The sequence below is a fragment of the Bombus terrestris genome, chromosome 6 (assembly GCF_910591885.1).
Source record: "Bombus terrestris chromosome 6, iyBomTerr1.2, whole genome shotgun sequence".
In the NCBI taxonomy this organism is placed as follows: Eukaryota; Metazoa; Arthropoda; class Insecta; order Hymenoptera; family Apidae; genus Bombus; species Bombus terrestris.
In genome coordinates this window covers 22534526-22558163 of record NC_063274.1, presented here as the reverse complement: position 1 = coordinate 22558163, position 23638 = coordinate 22534526, and the positions used below count along the sequence as shown (strand labels likewise).

General features: G+C 30.5%; 1 protein-coding gene across 1 annotated transcript in view; it reads right to left on the bottom strand.

Annotated features, from left to right (window-relative positions):
* Positions 1-23638, bottom strand: part of LOC100643749 (serine-rich adhesin for platelets) — a 133438-nt gene that overhangs the window by 37076 nt on the left and 72724 nt on the right. The window contains exon 8 of the mRNA XM_003402229.4: positions 4163-4296. Within this exon, the coding sequence (XP_003402277.1) occupies positions 4163-4296 (134 nt within the window). The remainder of the gene's footprint in view (positions 1-4162; positions 4297-23638) is intronic.

The following is a 23638-nucleotide window of genomic DNA, read 5'->3' as shown; positions in this document are numbered from 1 at the left end:
AACAAATCGTAGAATCTTCGATTCTATATTTGAAGTCATAATAGAGTTTCGATAAAAACACATTCTCTACGTATGTTTTCTAAATATAAGCATAGACAATATATAACTGTAACATTTTTCATATATATACAATACATACTCTCATGATCGTATATGTACATACAGCATATAGGTCTGACAACTTCCGTAATGGGGGTAACGGAGACGCTTACATGCACTCGAGCGACATTTTACCATACGATCTCGCTGTGACCATATTTCTTTCTTTGTTTTCTTATTGAGAACAATAAAGACAGCTATATGGTCATAGCGAGATTCCGCCGTAAAATGTCGCTTGTGTGTATTCAGCCTTAATGTCGTGATCATGATCGTAAGATGCGCTTTGCAAATCGGCAACTAGCCATAACGTATAAACTTTTATATTTAACGCCATTCTTCGGTGAAAGCAATAACTGTGTGCACTGAAGGTAAAGAATATAAATGAAATTGAAGTAAAGTACTTTTCATAATTTTTCAGAATATATAAGTAACTATGTATTCTGTATAGTGATACAGAAAATGTTGTGCACGGTCGTGCTACAGGTTGAAGACACGAGGTCGCGCTGTACGACAAAGCTTCACAAATCGATCGAAGCATTTTACTGCGAACAAATTGAGAAACATTTCCTGATCCTGCCTTATGCCTATAAGACTTAGCCCCAGCCACGACCATATATACAGTCCGGAAAATGTTTCTTAATCTGTCCCCGATACGGCGCTTCAATTGAAAAGTTAGGATTTGTTGTGTAACGCCATCGTGTAAAAGTAGTCAGAACCTTTCTTCTCTGTCTTTTTCTCTCCTTAATGCGGCCACGTACTCATCTCACGGTGGATCTATTAACAGGGGGCATGGAAAGAAAAAGCGATAATGATAATAGATACCAACTTCTGTCTTACATATACGATTATTGTAATTATGCTCTTATTATTTTATATCTAATTTATGTCTAATAAATGTTATATAATATAAATATTTTTTTCATTATTAAAAAACTTTATAAAGTCTAAAATTACACTATAATTTTGCTTTTACAATAAAAGGTTTAATAATATTGAAATGTTTTAATCATGTATACTTTGGGAGTGACATTATTTACATGTATTACAAATAAAGCTAATAGTTACACAATTTTTTAACGAATTTAAGAAAATTAAAAACAAATTTACTTTCCAATATACGCATCAAATATAAAAATATTAAATATATGTATGCATATTTGATTTGGAAGTTGTGATTTTGTTAAATTTTTTCGTTGAAAATAATACATATTTAATAATAGTTCATAATTAATTCATTTAATGTACAGTTTTCTGTATATATATATTTACCTTAAATTAATGGTAAAGAATTGTGAAAAGCAATTTAGTTCAGTCATTGAGTAAGCTTAGTGGTTTAATTTATATTTTTTACCTTCAATGCTTTCACCAAAGGATGGCGCTAAATACAAAATTCTAACTTCTCGATTGTAGCACTCTATGGCGGCCGATTTGTAAAACACAATTCCCGACATTAAGAGCTCCCCTCCACCGGAGTTTCCATACCTGTGTATACAACCGTATCGTATCCTATATCTCATTCATTATTTCATAATTATATATAGTTCAAATTTCTTGCACTATTAATGTTGTAGCATTGTAGGTGATTGTAATATGTACTATTCCATGGTAAATCGATAATATTAAAAATGATACTAAAATTAGAGTCGCCACAACATGAAATAAAAAATGCAGAGAAGAAAATCAACTGCATGTTAACAAATATCAATAAAAATGAACTTAAATTAGCGTCGATAACATAGAAAGAATAGCTGTTCCATCGCTTAAGAAACATTATCAAAATATCGTAGGTATCATCTTTACCAACAACCGGATACTACTTACCGACCATTACAACTTTATCTATGTGTTTAATTGGTAAGAGAAAAATCAAAATCATTAACGAACAATTTATGTATCAAGTTGGTAACTTTCATTTATGAGTTTGTCGCATATCTCGTTCATTTGACTAGATACATAAGCAGAAAGGATAACCTTGTCCCATTTCTCCAATATAATAAAGCACCTACGAGAAGAACGTTACTTCTTTTCTATACGATTCTATTGAATTTCCCTCTCTCTTATGTTCCAAGCTTTCATTGTGACCTAGATTCTTCTCGCGTTTCGTCGGACGATATACACAAATGCTTTACATATGTATAACGCGTTCAAATGGAAGAGAAAAACGAAAAATATAAGCGATTTACGAACATTTTGTTTATGTTCCATTAGTTATCCAGCAACCTTGTGCGAAAACCATAGCCTAAGGATACTGTAGACGCGTAACGCGATGCAGATATTGGATATCGTCAAGTCTTGCAAACATGAGCTTCTTATCTCGCATGGAATGCGTGATAATGAAAAATTTACCGTTGCAAGAAGCTTGTATCTGGGAGAACGAGAAAGATGTGAAAAAAATATTTGTATATCGTTATGTTTTGCACTAATCGTCTTCAACTAAATACAACTTAAATTAAGCATACGAGAACAAAGAAGTCAATACGCTAGGAACTCAGTCTTTAGATATATAAGATGTTCCATTTAACTTGCACAGTTGAATGTTGTTTTATTATCTAAAATCACATTAACTTATTGGATTATTATTAGCGACTACTTTTCTTTATTAAAATAATGCACATGTCATGTTTATTTTACGGCTCTGAGGTGTCGTTTTTCAGACAATTATCATATTATTCGCGTATAAATTTCTAATAATAATTTCTAATAAAGGCACAAGGCCTATTAACATAGTTGAATATAAAAAGAAAAGATATAAGAGAAGTTGATCTTGGAAATCATCAGCATAGTTAAAACATTTCTATTAATGCCATTGAATAGGATAGATAATAATTATTATTATTTTCATTATTATATTTAATAATAATTAATTAATTCAAATTAATTGAGTTTCGAGCTCACTAATGTTTTTTAATGAAACTTTATATATTTTAATATACCATTAATATACTCGTACATTTGATTCTCTAAATAATGGAAAGATATTAATATCTACTGAGAAACGTTTCTTTTATCTTTATATCAATAGACTATAATCTACAGAAAAGCAAAACCGTACAAAATCTTTATATTGAAATTTCTATTCGCTTTCAGTTTACTAGAAAACACAATATGAATGGCTGCAATTTAATTTAACAGATTTTCTTAACGTGATAAATACATGAATTTCTCGGCCTTCAATCGCCAAAATAAGAATAATTTTATGGGTGTTATCTATGTACATAATATTAATTCATGCGCTAAGGCTCATAAGCTCCATCCGCTTTCATCTTCCGACAAAATATTATCCGACACTCTTTTTTAAAGCCATCATAAATCACACATATTGTATATTAATAATCGTCTTGTTCACCATTATCTATTTATTTATTTATTTATATTATTTATTTACTATCTTATATACTATAAAAATATTTAAAAAGTTATAAAAAAAATGATTTTGAAATATAAAAAAAAAAACAATCTAAAGTGAAAATTTTCGATCGTGAAATCTTTTCTACCAAATATATAAAATATTGTCTATTGAGTTTCATATTTTTGTGGACATAATTAAAAAAAATAGGAACCATACAGAAATTTGTTTTATCCAATAAATACGTATTTATTATAATTATTAGAATTTAGAGTTATGGATGTTCATATAAATTCAAAATGTTATTAACTAAAGGCTAACCAAAAGAATGGAACTTAAACAGAGCTGTGTCTTTCATCTACTAATAAGTATAATATACCATGCTTTGGATATTTACATTCGCATTACATTTTATACATTTTTACACTTTTAAATTACTCATCTATCCATAAACATCCGCAGTCTAAGTATTATAGTGAATATTTTGGGTGTTTTTTTAAATTTTCTATATCTCTGCATATTATATGGATGCTCTACATTCTTACGTCCACAAGTTTATGTGAATGAAATATATCGCAACTATTGCAAGTTTACGTGGAACACTCTATATGTTACCTATCCCCAATAAAGATCTTGACAGATAGACATAGATTACGAAAATCAACATTGATGAACCAGCATCGACTTATCAAAATTTTGATTAAAGTTAACACTCACCCCTCTCGCGTCTCGAAAGAGGATGGCGGCGTGTACAGGATCTAGACAAGCATCAGAAGCTCTATGAGGAATCGCAGGTGTACCCAAAGAGAATCGTCTGGCACCAGGATCCAAAGAGCTCCGTCTAAGTGCGCCTGAAATTTTCAATTCATATTTCATCGTTGGTTCAATATAATGCGAAGATTATAATTAAGAAACCGAGTGTCTGATATAAAATTATAAATGATAATAGAAATTTAAACTGCATGAAAAAAAAAGAAGAAAAGACGTTATTGGATTGTAATTTCTATTTCTATTTCTTAATTTTAGTTAATTTAATTGTAATAATTTATTAAATTAAATTTTAAATTAAAGTGAATGTTACGTATTGACGTTATATGTAATAATTAATATATGTATATCAATCTATTAATTGAAGCGTTATAGAATAAAATATTAACGAAGAAGAACCAATCTAAATTAAGAGAATATTGGTCCATGTAAACGTAGATATGATACAATTTATTTATAACAAAAACAAACCGACATGCTTAAAAATAAGAGGTTATGAGATCACGATATTATTATTTCGAGTGACAAGCTAACTGGTTTTAAACTAATATTAATATTCTTCTCTTCTTCTCCTTCTTCTGCGTTTTACGTCACATGGTTTATTAAAAAAGGCAAAATCAATCGTGGTTTACCTCGAGCCGTTAGAAATAACGGAGGGCATACATGTATTAGGTTTTCCGGAAAGTTCGTTCCGATTTTTAAGAAAAATTCAAATGCAGCACATTTAAATTTTGGTATACGATTGAATTATATAGGTGCCGTTTTGTTCCACAACCTTTCTGTACCTTTCACGCAACTTGAATATTCCATCCTTTCAGAACTTCTCAGATTTCTCGACGAAAAAATTTTCAATATGGTTTTTTATGTCGACCAAAGAGTCAAAGCTTTTACCATTAAGGGAATTTTGTAATGACCTAAAAGGCGGAAATCTGAGGGCGCAATGTCTGGCGAATATGGTGAGTGGGGTAGCACATCCCAAACAAGCTCCAACAGCTTTTGTCGAGTAGATAACGGCACACGAGGCCGCGTATTGTCCTGATGGAACACGACGCTTTTTCGATTCGCTAGTTGCCTGGACGTTTTTGTTCAACTGCTATTTTTAATTCGCCTAATTGCGAGCAATACTTTTCCGAATTTATCGGCTGGTTGTTTAGTAGAAACACCAGACACAGAATATAGCTTTTTTTCGGACGAAGACCGCCTTTTGGGGTGGCTAAAGGTGATCCATTCCGCTTTCATCAAGATCTTTTCCGTCCAACATTATTATAAATAATCCATTTTTCATCGCTCATCACTACTTACTTCGAAAATGGCTTGCGTTTATAGAGTGAGTCGCAAATGGAAATACGATCCTTCAGATTTTTTCCGTTAAATCGTGGGGAAACCATACATTAAAACGGTTCATATAGTCAAGCTTCACAAAATGCTCGTGGTGGATTTTGATATTTTTAATATTTCTATTAATTCACGTGTCGTATAGCGTGAGTTATTTTCAATCAGAGTTTTAATCTAATCTTCATCAGTATGGAGTGCCTACCCGGGGGTTCTTTATCTTCAAGAATCACCAGCTTTAAACCTAGCAAATCGCCTCTGCACAATTCAGCTATAGCGCTTTCGTCATAAACAGCGCATATTTTTTTCCTTGATTGTGCAGCATTTTTGCCCTTCCGGTGGAAGAAAAGCATCAAATGCCTATAATGCACTTTGTTTCCTTGCATATTTAAGAGCGTATGAAAGTAACAAAAATTAATGTCTGCTAACCAAATTTTTTTCTAAAGATGTTTTACCGAAACTCGGTAATCGAAAATCGGTACGAATTTTCTGGGCAACATCTCATACAATTCTTTTTCCATTACATTTACATTGTCAATCTTTGCATTTCATCAGTTTACATCTTCGATATTTTATACAGCACAAAAAGGAACAAGAAAAATACTAACAACAAAATTGTTTATTTCTACATAAAAGATACTGTAATTATAAATTTCGAATCACAACATTAATTTTAAGTTTTCGAGATCACTGATAATTTTGTTATGCTGCTTTTTAATAGATTACTTATAAAGATATAAGAATATGATACAAGAATAAGATATAAGAATACGATAACAAAGATAGGCACGAATATTATTCTCAAATACATATATTATCATCTCATATCGATGAAGTCAGAAATTTAAAAAGAACAAATTCGAATACTAAAATTGTCTTTTTACGATGCTCTTTACGTAATACTTATTTTATACTGCTAAAAATAATAAAGATACGCAGGCAGAAAAGACAAATGAAACATCTTGAACGTATGTTAATGTATTCAGAAAAGAAGGTCGCTCGGTAGTTTCGCAAGATGTGTCAGAATCAAAGAAAAATTTGTCATTCGATGAAAGTTGATGCCTTGCATGTTAAGAGTTATCATTTATATTTCTATCTTAGACATTTTCCATCGTATCGTATATGTAAGCGCCATAGTCGATAAATATTTCTTTCCCATTTATCAGTGAAATATAAAGCTACTCTAATGAACCCAATTCGGTAACAAGAATATCATATTCCATTTAATAAATCATATTCTATTTAATCAACAAAATTAACAAAAATACCATACATTACAATATTGTTTAAATTGTACCAAAACACTTTTATCGTTTAATATATAGCCTGTTAACCGAACCATTTCTTAATCAGAAATTTTTATAATTATAGAATTGAGTCGATAAACACAACTTACTTTTATTTAAAAAAATTGTATACTACATACAAAGTGAAATACTTTTAATATGACGGATTAGAAAATCGTAGATGCATAAATAACAAAATTATTATGTCCAAGAAATTGAGAACTTTATGTAACAACGAGTTTGCTCGTCTTCCCCAGCTAATATACATATAAATATGTATATGCGAACACGATACACATTAACAGACATTTATTTTATTATTAGAAAATATTTGCTCATCATATACAGTAATACATAAACATTAGGTAGATTTTGTGCGTAGCGCGCCAAGAAGTTTCTTGTAAACCTTCAGGTTTAAATTATGAAATTTTGTGGATAAAAAACTTCTTCGGCTTTATATTTAAATTATGTTGCGATACTTGCAATATGATACTCGTCGTTCCTTTTACACGCCATTACAGTGGTGCGTCATTGAATATGTAAATTCGGCTTATCATGACCCATACGTGAGTCACCGAAAATGAAACTTGTTAAATTTCTTCTTTCTAATAAATTTTATGCTCACGGAATGGCCATGCTGGTTAACCAACACTGGCCTTAACTAATTATAATTTAACACAATTTATGAGCATACGTGTACAATGTGCATCTGCTATATTCTATAGGAATACATAAGAGCCCATGCGACTCTTTATTTACATTTCAATTGTGTTCACATTGAACTCGCTCATGAAGTTCATCTCTGTGACTTATTCGACATTTTTCTATCATTTTTTTTTAGAAATTTCTATAATTACAGAATTATATGTTACAGTCGAATCTCGGTAATTCGAACCTCAAAGAAAGGGCTAGAATCTTTGAATTATAGACTTGTCGAAAGCTTCGAAGTAAAAGAGATTTAGCAAACGAAGATTCGACATACTGAAGTTTTCTTTACGAACGCGCTATTACATTCATCTTTTCAGAAAGCGTTAGTATTTTAGAGTTAGCACTTCCTTTTAGAATTCATCGTATTCGACGTACATAAATAAAAAGGTTAAAGACGCGGGACATGATAGCAAGTGCACGACTGACGAAAAAAAGATTAGTTTCAAGGATATACACGTAGTTGGAGAGCGACGAAGTAGAGGTACGTCGTCTCATGTTATCCGTTCTACATTATTTGAGAAAATCCTAACAATAGGAGGAAAGGAGACAATATCGAATAACCGGCTTCTTACATCTTACGACATATAGCGTAACTATGGTTACACTTTGAGATGCAGAGGCAGCAGCGATAGAAATTCAACTTTTAAAGATAAACACTTCGACCAGTAGAGGTCTGGCTGTTCTAAGTTCGAGTTACCGAGATAAAATAATGCATATGCAATTTTATTTCGACGCCTAGAAGTTCTCGCAGCGGAGCGAAAGGGGATGAAAATTGTAGTCTTACAGAGGTCGAGTTATTCAGATTCAACTGTAATAAAGATAGATGGATAGATTTCAGAGAAACGGATTGTAACCTTACAAATTAAAAATATAAGTATGATGTAATTTACATAAGTACATACGTACGTGTGTATAATATAAATATGAAGATGTAATTTATATGTACATTACAATACAACGATAAAGATGTGATTTGTATCCAACTGGAGAGATTCATTGTATTCAAATAATAAGAGATCCATTATTGTATCGAGACAGAAGATAAAAGACCGTTGTATACAAAGATGATTGAAAATTCGAATGATTGTGAAAATTCGAGTTCTTTGGTTTCGTCGCTTAATTGTTAGTAGGTTTATATTTTTCTTAAAAATGATATTAACCCTTAAGCTTAGAAGCTATCGTTAAAGGAAATCACGTTAATTATCGTGGGTGAAATATTTATTTAAAAAATTAATAGAGTCAAACACAAATGCAATTTTTCTTATCATCATATTCAACATTAAATAACAAATAAATATCAGTATTATTACAGGTCAACATTAGAATAAAATTCGCATGATGTGATATTTCATCCATTAAAATCTTTAAAAGTTCATCTAATTATGAATTATCAGATTCGATATATGTTGACAAGTGTGAAACAAAATTATAACTATTACATATCTGGAATTAAAGCTTTTAACCTAGTTTAGTTTAGTTTAGTTTAGCCAATTTAGTTCATTAAGTTTTACAAAAAATGCATTCAAATTCGATATTGATCCATGGTTAGCAAAAAGTATTGACTTATACTATGACAGAGAATAAAGTTATATATTTTCTTATAAATTTACTTGATTATAAGCCTCTTATGACATTTAGTAGGATGATGTTTTTAACCCGTTAATTATTACAAATATGTATAGTGGGTGCAACAAATATTTGCACACCACTGTATTTATTATAACATTTACATAGCAATTAATTAAATATATATTAAAATATATTATCATTTGATAGTATGTACTTTCATATGACTGCAAAAATTTCGTATTACCAAAATGAAATGTAGAACCTGATAAACAAATTTTTCTTTGGAAAATAAGTGTATCTATTGATAAGGCGTGCAAATACTTTATGACCGTTATAGATCACTTTGCTGCAAATATAGTGCTATTTGGAGCAAATAGTAACTAACAACGATAATTAACGATATGTAGTCATAAGCAAGCAGAATAGCTGTGTATAGTAGTGTAACGGTAAGCAGATAAAATAGAAATTTAAAAATATGATATTAACACATAGATATGTGATTTTTTAAAACAAAGTTTTACTGCACATGCTTCGTAAGAAAAAATAAGCTATCACCACCATCGCCCATATAAAACAGAATGTGTCATTTCTGTTGCGTGATATTACCTCGTTTGCATTCTTCGAAACGTGAGAAACGAAAGATTTGAATTCTGCAGATTTTCACGATTTGGATAGCGTGGCGCAGCGCAGCGCCAAAAGCATCAAGATTTCCGGTCGTGTATTTCGTAAAATAAACTTTTTCCCGTTAAAATTTCCTATCACGTACGATACAGAAAACCGGAATTCGTTTCAATCGTTAGTTTCGGATGGTTATTTTATTCCCTATAAAGATTGACGTATTTAATGAATAACTTCACGTTTCTATGAATATAAATAAAGAAATGAAACCTACGCAGAGATTTCGTTCGCTGACGAAATACTGTAACCAAACGAAACCGTTTGGAACATCCTGTGCATTTTTACACTTCTAACTTTCTCATAAATTCTTAAATATATCTGAGGTCTAACTATGATGCACAACGGTGGAAATGACCTTTGGAATAACTAGAATGGAGAAGGAACGTTCGGCTTTGGTTTCCTTGTTACATTCCACATTCGCATCGCTCAGATGATATTTCATCTCACGGCCAGTTAATTGACATACTCGATCAATTTCACCTTGAAGAAATTTAACCTTCTTTCCTGCATTTGCAGGATTTTACCGGTATAAATAATAATGCAAATTAGAGAAATGAAAAATATGAAAAAAACAATAGTTACTTCTATGTAATAAAAGCTTTCGATAGTAATCGTAGAATAATACGAACAGAATGAAAATAAAATATCCACAGAATATGGAGGATTCGGAGGAAAAAAGTAATAGTATATATTACACATACAAGTACATAAATTTTGTCCAACAACAAGATAAATAGATATAAGAAAGCACTTTACCAAAAGCGGTTAAAATTATATTGTCATTCACAGTTTAATAGTAAGTTAATATAATATAATAAGTAGAAATCAGCTTGTGTTGTGAATTAGATTATTAGACAAAAGTTCCCTTGCTTGCTCGAATATTACGTGCAAGATTTTAAACTAACAATAAGGTCGTAGGAGGTAGACGGTAGGAGGATCTAAAAATATATGTATACGTGAATAGCTGATGAAGCTGGTAAACTCTACAATGAGGTATTGAATATGTAAACCACTTATTGTTAGACAGCAGAATAGTTACGCGATCGGGTCAAGGTGATTCTTGATCTTTCAATGGTAACTGAACTCTACGGAGCTGAGCTTGCAGAACAAAATATTGCGTAACGTCATTTATTGGGAGCCAAAAATATAGTAGAAACCCACAAGTATAGCGCAACTACAATAATTATAAGTCTAACACACTAGTAGAAATAATTCGTAATAATTTAACAGAATAATTTCTTCGTTCAAACGAAGAGGAACTACAGGCCTATATATTTCAATAGAAATTAATTGTTTCACGCATATTATATTGCACATTCATTACGCAATAAAGAGAAAGAAATAATATATAAAATTTCAAATTTTTATCATTTTTAAGTATCAGTATTTTATAATAATTTTTTTTTATAGGCAGTCAAAAATGACATGCAGTTGAAAAGAGCTTATACATAATGCATCAACGGCATAAAGTTAATTTCGAGACATACCTCATTCTATATACTATTTCATCCTCTTTTTATAACATTTTTTCCCATTTCTAATCATTTAAAAAATAAAGCTCGCGATATTTACACGAGACATCTTTTATTTCTATTATTATTAATACTTATATTATTAAATACAAATGACAGTATAAATATTTATACCTTTATCAGCGCGTTCTATGAGTCAAAATAAGAATGAATATTATATAAATATAACTTGTCTGAGGTTTTATTAGAGGATTTCAATAAAAATATTGGTTATTAAGTACAATTCAAAAACAGAAAAAGGTCATTGATATCGCAATATATGTGTAAGATCGTAATCTGGGGATAATTCAGGGATCGATTCTGTGGTCTGAAAATCGAGTTTTTATTATGAAGTAAATAATAAAATACAAAAATAGACAACAATTAATATGCGTCTATAACAATAAATAACAATAATTATCTAAACGGGAAATAACAAGTCTTTAGTGCAATGTTTACCTGAAAATCGAGAATCGATTTTCAACGTCCTGAGCTACCGATCTTTCTTCTTCAGTCTTTAAAATCTTAAATAACTATTCTGTAGCCTTGTCTGTCTCTAACGTAACTCTCTGTCCCTCCGTTCGGGAAAAACGTGCTTCTTAAAATGGTCGTCCGTAAAACAAAAGAAGATCGGTCTGTCCGTGAAACACAGCCTGTCGTGCTACCCGTAAAACAAAAAGAATCCCTATCCTACATGAACTCTAGGGAGTTTACATATGTATTGGATTGTTTGGAAAGTTTGTAGCCTTATTAGCAAGTATCGATATTAAACATCGTAATGCGTTTAGGGAGAGTAGAAAAAGTTATTTCTTATAAAGTGTCGAATAGCGAGAGATATTTTGAATCAAATAAATATTGTCTCATTTGGAGCAAGAATTCGATGCAGTAATTATATAGGAAAGCCCGAGATTTACCAGTAACAAACACACAATTGATTTTATGATTGATTTTACACACAATTATGATTAATTTCTTGGTTCTATGGTTAATTTCTTTAACTACATTGAACCTCTACAAAATGGTACTTAAAATTGAGATCATTTACTCATGAACAATATGAAAAATTGTACAGAACTTATAAATCTCTGAAACAAACGATGTAATATTACCTAATAACATTAATAATAACTTTATATAAAGTTTTATATAGTTTTCTTTGAACTTCATCAATCATGTCCCAATGCTTGGAACCATTTTCTGACAAACAACATTAAAAATTAAGAAAAAATTACGGAAACGATGTATGTGTTATCCAATAGAATGAATAAATTGAATTTTCCATCAACTACATCAATCTTATCCATTAGAATTTTATCCATTGATAACACGAAGAAAAAAAAGGAAGAGTTCCTATAAAATCAGAATTAATACGTGATGAAGTGATACGCGGAATTAAAGTTTCATTCAATGAGAAGAAAAAAATCAAAATGAACTATGTAGAGGACTAAATCCAATTTTTACTGCCGTCAATCTTGTATCGACAGAAACGACGAACATTTTAAAATAGAGAAATAATTCTTCGTGTCTCGTATCAGTGCCTGTAGGTAACTGTAAATTCATTACTTCTGTGCATTTTATATTCTTCTTATGACATTTTGATAATAAATTTTATAGTGATAATTTATAGTAACTTTAATAAGGATATGATATTTTTATATAATTAATCCATTAAATACATTAAATATTTAATTTAGAAATTAGAATTATTGTTCTATATTTATATTATTCGGCTAAAACTTGATTATCATAATAATAATAATTGACATTTACATGTTAAACCATGTAGACTTACAATGACATTATATACATTCTACATACATATACATATCTTTAAATACTTCAGAAATTCGAACGCGAATAGTCTAATTCAATTTGGCACATCGAAATAGAGGGAATCCCACTTTCGACCATCTTGAAAACAACTTGCGTAATAATACGTAATAGGAAAATTAGCGTAAACCAACAACGATTTGAAATATTCTCGTAAATAAACGCGTCTTACATTTGCAATTTTATGACGCAAACAAATATACAAGTTTGAAGTTACTTAAATTGCCAGATTAAACAAGAAAAGAAACGATCTATAATTTATGCATACAATATTTTTCATTCGAATTAATCGCTTGACCTTAAAGCGTTAGATCTTCGATATGAAACTGATTTTAATTTAGAATAGAGATATTAATTTGAAGTATTAGAAAACAGAATAGCAAAATCTCTGAAAGGGTTTAACTGATAATATTAGTGAATTAACAGGTTATACGTTATTGACTTTCTTTCATAATTTTATAAATTTTCGTCAAATAATTACGGCAATTTGTACAATTTACTTGTAAAATTTCATTTCTTTTATTAAGCAAACAAATCTATGAAAGAACTTATTAGTACTGAACTTGCAACTTATAATTCTTGTAAAATTTCACTAATAATATTAATTCAATTGTGCCTCGAGTCCCCAAGTTTCAATTATGTAATACTTTTATTTCATAGATAAATATAGGATAAAAAAAATTGTTCAATCATCGAGTTAAGCATCATTCCAATGTCTATCTTACAAACAGACAAATGAAAAGTTTTAGCTACATACATATATGCGACTGATTAATATTAAAAATAAAAGAAATTAGTATCTAATAATAAAATTTTTCAGTCGTGCCAATAAAAATATTCGTTCTCTCCCTAAAATAACTGACCAAATCTACAGAATTCTAATAAATTTTCGCAGCCCACATTTCGATACGTTTTTTCCGTTACCTTGCCTAAGAATGCTTTCGTAGATTCTGTAAGTGGTCTCACAATCAGCATCCCTCAGACTAGGATGCTTCGCGCCGCCATCCAAACTCTGGCTTCTGTTCCGGAAATCCTCCTCTTTCTTCTTAGGCGGATCCTGACATTCGCTCTGTCGCCTCATATGACCTAATCTTCTTCCAAAGTGTCGTATCATCTCCTGAATGCTGTAATGATGATGATGCTTCTCGTGATCGTTGGTCAGATTGAGCGACGTTGGTGAAGCTCTTCCGCTGCTCGTCTGATGATTCTGTGGATATTGTGATTGTAGCTGATGAACATGATGAAGGGGATGATGATGGTGAATCGACTGATGATGGTGGCTGCTTCCATGAATCGTATGATACACCGAGTGATTGTGCACACTGTGATACAGGGATGGGTTGTGATTGGAAGAGTTTAAACCGTGAGACGAGTCGTGAGACGAGCCGCGAGATGTTGAAGAACCATAAGAATACGTCGAGCTCACTGAACCTCGAGATACTCGTCTTTGGATATGTTTGTGATTTAACAACTCCTGCAGGATCTTTGTGTCGTGCGTTCTAGTGTCAGACACGGAGGAAGTCTTGTCTTGATGATGATTAACAGTTCTTGTGTCACCATTGTGCGAGTTATGGTGGGACAGTAGATGACTTATTCCGTGCATCTTACTGAAAAACTTTTCCCTTTTATTTTGTATTTTTAAGAAGATATCGTTGATCTTTGAAGAATATTTCTTCTTCTTCTTCCTCTCTTACTTCTTTTTCATTTAATGAAAATTGTAAATCTGGCAGAATGTACCCGAGCAGTCTTTTCTTCTCAATTTTCGATGTCGCTCGATGATCCTCGAGATCGTTGTTCGTTAATGCAATAGGGAAGACGCTGTTCCGGTGAAGCTGTGACAAACAATTATACACACACACATATGTGCTATTTATATGGAATAAATGAAACCAAATGACTCGGAGACACGTGGACGTATCGATTGAAGAAACTCGGTTATTACTTATTACAGTTTGACTGGCTAATTGCTTGATAGAACAAATATACATAGCATTATATGTACCATGTATCTCAATATACAAGTACTACAGATTTGCCAAATATTTCAATAGCAGCGGAATAATGTAGATTTTCGTTGCTTTCCAAAGAACTGCTGTTCGATTCAAGGAAATAGCGTGAATAGGCGGAGATTAATGTAGTCGAACAAATACGATGTTCTTTGAAAATTAAACTCGTCTAGAAATATCTAAATTTAGCGGAGCTTCGAACTCTTAATGCTGGTTTCTGCTTACGCAAACCAATTCTAGAGCAACTCGTATTCGAGTCTAAATTGCATGCAAATATATGGAATACGTACTGTATTTACAGCTTCTGTGAGGTAAGATCGCTCGTGTTACGAATGTACGTGCAATAATCGATGAATAAATTGTCTTTTGTGTGTATTTACAAATTGACAAATTTCTCTCATGCAGAGATAGTTCGATATTTAGATTGGTGTAAAAGGACGGATCAATTTTTGGCATCACGAACCATCTCCATTTCTATAAACAACTAACTTTTCGTGAAATAGCCACGATTCTCCGCGTGATACGCGACATTGGATGCGCATCTGGCATGACCTCAGAATTATGAATGCATCCGATTAATAAGTACGTACAACTTACACATTTACATTTGTCCTTCCGTCAGATTAAATTGAGGAAATTTCATACTGCTGAATAGACTTTTTATATAAAAGATTGATAGCATTTTATTTGAAATTATTATATTTGGTTAATCGCGTCAGTATTAATAATATAATATTTGATGATTATTATTATTATGAATATTGTTCATATTATTTTGATAGATTTTAGTACTGAAAAATGTTTTAACCCTACTGTGGTCTCAGTAAAATTATTATAAATATGCTTTATATGTTTGTATCCTCGTGACATTATATTAAAATCTCATTGTCCCTTTTTAAATGGTATGTTACAAATAAAAATAGTTACATATAACGTCTGCGGCTTATTTTTGTCGATAAATATTAAGACACGAGGTAAAGATGGAAATCAATTATTAAAGTGAAATATTTTGAAGTATTGGCTAACATTAAAGTCGAATGAAAAGATAAATAATATAAAATAACATTATAATAGTTCTATTCCTATTCAAGATTATAATAATTGGCCAATAATAGTCTTTTCAATTGTGCTAGACGTATCAGCATCGAATGCTTATGTATTATATCCTAAAGTAAATTGCTCGTGGAAACCGACATCTTTGAGAAAAAGAGCATTCGTAGAAAATTTAGAGAACGGATTGATACAAAATTATATTATACGATAAAAATATTAGCCGCGTACGAAAGCTGCAAAAGAGATATGGTGGAGTGTTATAAATATGTCGGAATCTTCAACATCGGCTGAAAAAGTTACAGTTCAGAAAGAAAAAGACAGATACCACACATATACTAAAAGACAAAAGGAAAATTGGCAAAACTATTACGAACGTCAAAAGCTACTATTATCATATATTTACAAGTTGTTATAAATAAATAACTTTAGTAGAATGTGCCAGCTTTATATTATAAGGCATTATAAAAAAAACATATAATAATATATAGCATTTCCTTGATCCTGTAGTTAAATAATAAAATTAAGAAAACGAATTTTACATATAAGAGTCACTTTTGTCTCGGAGACCTTAAGTGTGCAATTGAATCAAGGACTACAGCAGAGTTAAATAAATTTAAATATGTTGATTTTCTCCTGAAAGTTCTCATAAATATTACAACTTCTGATTTACCAAGCTGATAATTAATCTTAAAAATATTGAAACTGATAGGTATTGAGTATGCATTATTATTATTATTAATGTAACTAATAGTGACAGTTTATTTCTTTTTGGTAAATATTAGTATTATAAATTTTCACAATTTAATTTGAAATTCTTTATATTTTTTTCCGAAAATGTCAATAGTCTCTGAAAATGTTCAATTTCTTATTGATCAAAAATAACGTTACTAGTAACAATTCATTTTATTTCATCGAATTTTAGTATCATGTTATTCTTTAACACTAGGTTTACGGGCGTTTCTTATATACCTATCTCTACGAGGACCCGTCAAATTGACGGATAAACGGAAATACGCATTTTCTTCAAAAAATCGATTTATTCAAATTAAATCTGAATTGAACAATATCAGGCTTCACATTTAAATAAATTATTAATGAGTAAAAAGTCTTTTTTTTTTTAATTATCACGGAAATGATAACAATAATATTAACGCTGTAGGGTAATCATATTTATTGAGCACATCTTTTACAAATATACTGAATTTTGTTTGTGCATTTTCCACATACGATCTTTTTTGCAACATATACAACAATTATTGCTTCTATATTTTTTTGCACTAGCCCATTTGGCAACTTTTTCGCACTTCTGACGTCGAAAGTGACAGAAATGAAGCATCTGATCTTTGGCAAAATATGAACTCCTTTCTGGATATTTTCGATCCGGTGCACTCTTTACATAATATCCACGCGTTTACTGCTGCCAAATCTAAAATATTGAAAAAAACTTGAAGGGGCCATCGGAAACTCCCTGCTTTCACACTATATTTTCGTGTCATCTGATCAACGACGTCCACACCAAACTTTGTTTTATTATAAAAAGCAATGGTTTCTGGAACACGTTTATAATCGTCTTCTACTTGTATACCTGTATGTCTGGTGCTTAGAAGGAGGACTTTTACGTCAGGTTTACTTTTATACACAGTAAGCGTGCAGTTTTCTGATTTATATAAATTTGAGGAAAACAAAGTCATCTTGTCCTTTTTTCCCTTGAGCATCGAGTTTCATCATTTCCCATATGAGGGAAACCAGTTAAAATATATTTTGTTTGGACGTCAACTGCAAACCAAAACTTAATGCCAAATTTATGAGGCTTATTCGGCATATATTGCGTAAACCTGCATCGGGCTTTCGTTGGAAATAATTGTTCATCTACTGAGATATTTTCATATGGTTTGTAACAAGCCTGGCATTACTTATAAATCTGTTCCATATTTCGGATATCAGGGCAAATTTATCTGTTTGTAATCTTTCGGAGGCTTTCAATGATCTCGCTTCATATGCGCCCCGGGCATATAGAATTCCTAGAAAACTACGTAACTCAGCAACTGTGATTGTTCGTCTTTTTTCAAAACTCGATGCGCCTCGATTTCAGTGCAATCTTTTATGTGTTCCATTATGTGTCTATCAATTATCAATTCGAAATCACTAGTTACATAACTCAACATAATATTTCTCTTAGCATAGCCAGTAGGCCCTGCGATATCCTTGAGTATCATAGGAACGGGGGCGTCCTACCCCTAGATCCGACTGCTTTCAGTTTTATCCATTGTGTTCCATCAATTGCAATTTAAATTTCACCCATTACATTTTGGGATGTGCTTGGAATGCTCGTCGTTTCATCCTCGGAGTCAGAACTAGAAAAAATACACATCCTTTTTTTGTTACGACACACTTTCAAGAAGCTTTCCTCTTCACTATCCGCAGATCCTTCTATCTCCCCACTTTCAGTGTATTTAGAACTTTCACTGTCAACTTCGCTTTGGCCTAATTCATATTGATCTTCTTCGGAGGTATCCTCAGAACAATCTTCATTGATGTTGACAATTTTGTTCAATATCTTATTATATCTCCTGAATTTACTTATGATTGCTAGAAAAGGGGGATTGGTAAAAAAAAAAAATACTGTGCCCAAATTCAATTATCCTATTGTAAATACTTACAATAAGCGGAGACGATAATGGGAAATGTCTACGATAACTGAAACTTTTGCACACTGTCTTTGAAAAACGGTTTGTTTATGAAATCAACTAGCCCGTCAATTTGACGGGTTTCGTAGAGATACATACAGATTTCAAAAATTAGAAAGTCTAGGAAAAAATAATTGTGTGTATAAATTCTTTAGTTGAAATGATTAATTTACGATGCAAAATGGTTAAAATTAATGCTATGGTTTTTGGGATATTACATTTTGAAGTTTGAAATCCGTCAAATTGACGGATCCCGTAAACCTAGTGTTAAGGTAATTTATATTGCCTTATTTTTTTGTAAATAATAATATAATATATGTAATATATTAGCGTCTATTCACTCAATTCGATTCACAATCACGCGATTCGTTTCGAAGAATACTGAACATTATAACTGAACATATATAAATACAATTATATATTATAATTGAACATTATACATGTGTCAACAGTGTTTAGGTTCGATACTCGGTAACCTTAATATCGACTGACGATACTCTCAAGCATGATCATACATATGTATAAACAGGTCTGGAGACTTGCCAGGGGAAATCGTTCATCTTTTGAATTGACTTAAATTGGTGGACTCGCTTTCGGTATATGAGTGCCCAAACCTGTTTATATGATCGTGCGTCGCGGATGTATATATTTTCGGAGGTCCGACGACACTCTGTTGTTCGTCGCAGAGGACCACGGGCACGGGGCCAATGAAGCGAGGTCACGTTGCCCCGTAACACGGAAAACGATAAGGATTTTCTAAAAGGATCTGGTCACGGAGTGATGAATCCTTTGGCAAAAGAACTGCGAACTGAGTCAAGAAAGCTTGACACTTACCCCAGAACGCGAGATCCAGATCGACTAAGATCGATATAGGTATTATCTAACAAATGGTAATCCAGTTTATTTCAAGACATTTTAATAGCAGAACATTTTTTACGGTGACTCGAACTTGCCTTCTTTTTATAAAAATTTCCATATTCCCTACAATACATATAAAATTTTCAAACCAGTCTAATACCAGAATAAATAAATTTTCCAATATTCCTCCTTATTCGACTGTTTTAACTTTCCAAATATATTACATACATTCGTAAACAAAACGAATATAAAGTATATATTTGTTTCCTTGAGATGTTGATGTTGAGATGAAAACTTTAATTTACACGAAACAATGGGATTAAATTCTGCTTCTATTAGGTTGGCAAGTATGTGATTGCGGATTTTGTCATTAGGTGGTAATGACAAATTCCGCAATCACTTAGTTGCCAACCCAATAATTTTTACTAATTAATATATATAAATAATTTTTATAATTATTTTGTTGCATTATTAGAATATCAAAATTATTTTAAATATGATGAATAAAATATAATAGCAATTTTTCATTTCAGTATAAGAACGAGAAATTGCAATTTAAGTTTCTGAATTTCTTTTGAAAGTTTATAGCGCTTTCAGGATAGAAAAAAATTGATTATCGATTGTAACAGTAAAACATCTCCGCAGGTTAAAACTTGCATAAATAAACAATTCATAGAAATGTATAGGATGGTTCATCTTAACATTCGATCGTACTACAAATTTCTTAATTTTCTATCGATAATCAGCTAATCTTCGATAAAAATTTGTAATCGCTACAATAATATAATGATAAAGTATAATGGCACACTGGTAATTCCTAAAGTATAAAATATTAAGACAAAGTAAGATATTAGACACTGTTAACTAAATAAAATGATATTTTAAAAATGCAAATGAAACTACTAACAATACCGCAGAGTACTATTAAGCGGCATATAAAATTTATGAAAATGAACTATGTATACACGATCTAAATACTATAATCAATAATTAATTCCTATAAACTTAACAAAACATAATTAACAAAGCATTTTATTTCTACTTTCATATGTATTTTATGTATTTATATATGTCTTAAATATCTTGAATATAATTATGTAATACAAGACCTTGTCTTAAATTATAGGAAATATCTTACAAAAATTTTCAAGTATTCGTTTAAAATATGCTACAAGAATAAGGGCTTAAAATTTCGCTTAAAATACAGTTACCGGGTAAAATCGATTTAATTTCGTATCGTTCGATCGTTTACGCTTCTCTAATTTTAATTAAGTCCCTGTGCTATCACGAATTTAAAATCATGGCACCAACCTTCCGGCTATATGCTTGGAAATGTCCCAATTTTGACAACGGGGTCGTCGATGTGGCAAATTTCGGGGTCGTGGCAAGGAAACTAGGTCATATCGATTGACCGTCTCCCCATTCTGGAGGAGTGCGCGCTTAAAAGAATTATTATAGTTCTTCCCTCTTTTCGTCTTTCGTGCAACGAGATGAGGAGTGAAATTGGTAGCTAGAACTGAGGAAAGAAACTCGACAACGATATTAAAAATAAAAATCAAGTTCAAATCGCGATTTTACTGCCTGGTAAGATTCATTCTTTCGTTCATCTTATTGCATTTCAAACTTTTATATCCAAAAAATTGGAAAATGATATATTCCATAATATATCCTATATTCTATATTATATAATTCTAAATTTGTTCATTTGAAAATTATTTTTATTTATTATATCTTACATTATTTTGTATCGGTACTGTCAATATTAAAATAACCAACTATGCATAGTTAAATTCCGATATTCGACAACTTTATTATATTTAATCTTATTACTTCACTAATGTGTATTTAACTTCATTCCATTATTATCATTGTTTAATACTTGATGCTTTAATGCAATTTTTAGTAACTTTGCTTTATTTCAGAGCATTTGATAATTGAATTCATTTTAAGATATAGATTACATAGCTGTACTAAAATATATAACTGAATCTAAATTTTGATATTGTGAAATATCATTCTATTTAATCGTATCATCTTACAAATATATATCTTATTTGGTTTTGTTCTTTCCGATATTTAGTATCCAATAAAGTAATATAATTTCTTGATAACTTCGCTTCATTTTGATTCATTTGATAATTGAATTCAAGCATTTAAAAATATATAATTATATTAAACTATGTAACTATAATATACACATAATAAAATATATATATTTTTCTAGAAATCAGGTAATAATTAAGATATTTAACAATTAAAAGCTCGACGCAATTTCAACCAATAAAATAAACTAGATATATTATCTATGTATAAATGAGTAAAATATCCGTATATATAATATAGGAAATTTATTTAATTTTCTGTAGAAGCAAGATGAAGTTTACGTTGATAGTATTGAAAAAAATTTTGATTTACGCAGTATCATAGAATTTATACCGGAATAATAAGTGGCGATGACGTCCGCAAAATTATTGTTTTTCCAATCACGCACAGTTTAGGTACAACGGAAATCATTTCCAGCATATCATTCGTAGAAGCATGCATTGGAAGAATAATACACATTTAGTTAAAGTCAAGCAATAGGATAAATACTAGTTACGAAACTAATTAATTTCTAGTCATATTAATTATTAATATTGTATTTCAAATATCCTAATAAAGTAGTGTCATAATTCAATCATATTTACTTTATTAATAATAATAATAAATTGATATTTTAAAAGAGAAAAATTTATTTCCATTTCTGTTGAAAATTTTTAGAAACTATTTACTACACTTACTTCTTATTATTTAAATTATTAGATATTAAGAGTCTAGATTTTAGACAATTGACCTAAAAATAGAATTATGTTATCATGTGTTCGCTTATTGCGTAAGTTTTGCATTTATAATTAGGTACAGGCTTCTTGCTGAAAAACAGTTTTACTCTTTTTTTTCTACGTTCTCTCTAAAGACTCGATGAAAATCAGTGAGTTTCACTGGAATTTAGATCTCAAAGCAATAAACGGTAGCTCTTACACACTGCTATTACTATTGTAGTTTACTATAGTATGTTTTTTAATCCAAATCAATTCAAGGAAAACTAACGTCTACATAATAATACATTTTGAAAAGTTGCAAAAAACAAATACATACATCTCATAACTATTCAAACTAAAACTACAGTGATCAAAGTTGAAAGTTGTATTATCAAGAAATACATACAGATATTACACAACAACAAATTAAAGAATTACAAACTGTAGGAAAAAATTTTTAAAAGTGCTATATGTGTAATGTGTGATTAAAGTAAGTTTAATACGTGTTTAAATCATGCGTTACGACCATGACAGAAAATAATAATTTTTATGAAAATAATATGAACTAAAGATAAATTATATTATACCTAAATTACAAATTCTGTATACTTGTTAGAAGTTTAGAATATCGTATATAATAACAGTTTGTAACCCTAATATTTTCTAACCCTATATAGGTACATATTCTTTACGTTTTTGTTTGTCATTCTTTTACAGCATATTTGTATATATGCTAAGTATATGTATTTAATGAAGATATATATTTCACTCACACTCACACTCACTCACACATACAGTGTATTTTATGTAATACCTTTTAACTGTTTGTCATATCGATATATGAAGATGACAAAAGAAGAATATGTTATATATAATATGCATAACTTTATATTTGGAAGAAGGAAGAAGTTTTGATTAAATTCACAGATATAAAGCATAAATACATACAGATAAATCTTTTAAAAATAAATAAATAATCGTTGAAAATTTATAAAAGTAATAATGTAATTAATGTCATAACGCTTAACATTTTTAAAATGTTCAAAAGAATGACGAGCATATAATAATATGTATATATATAATTCTAAAATCAAATAATTGATTTAGTA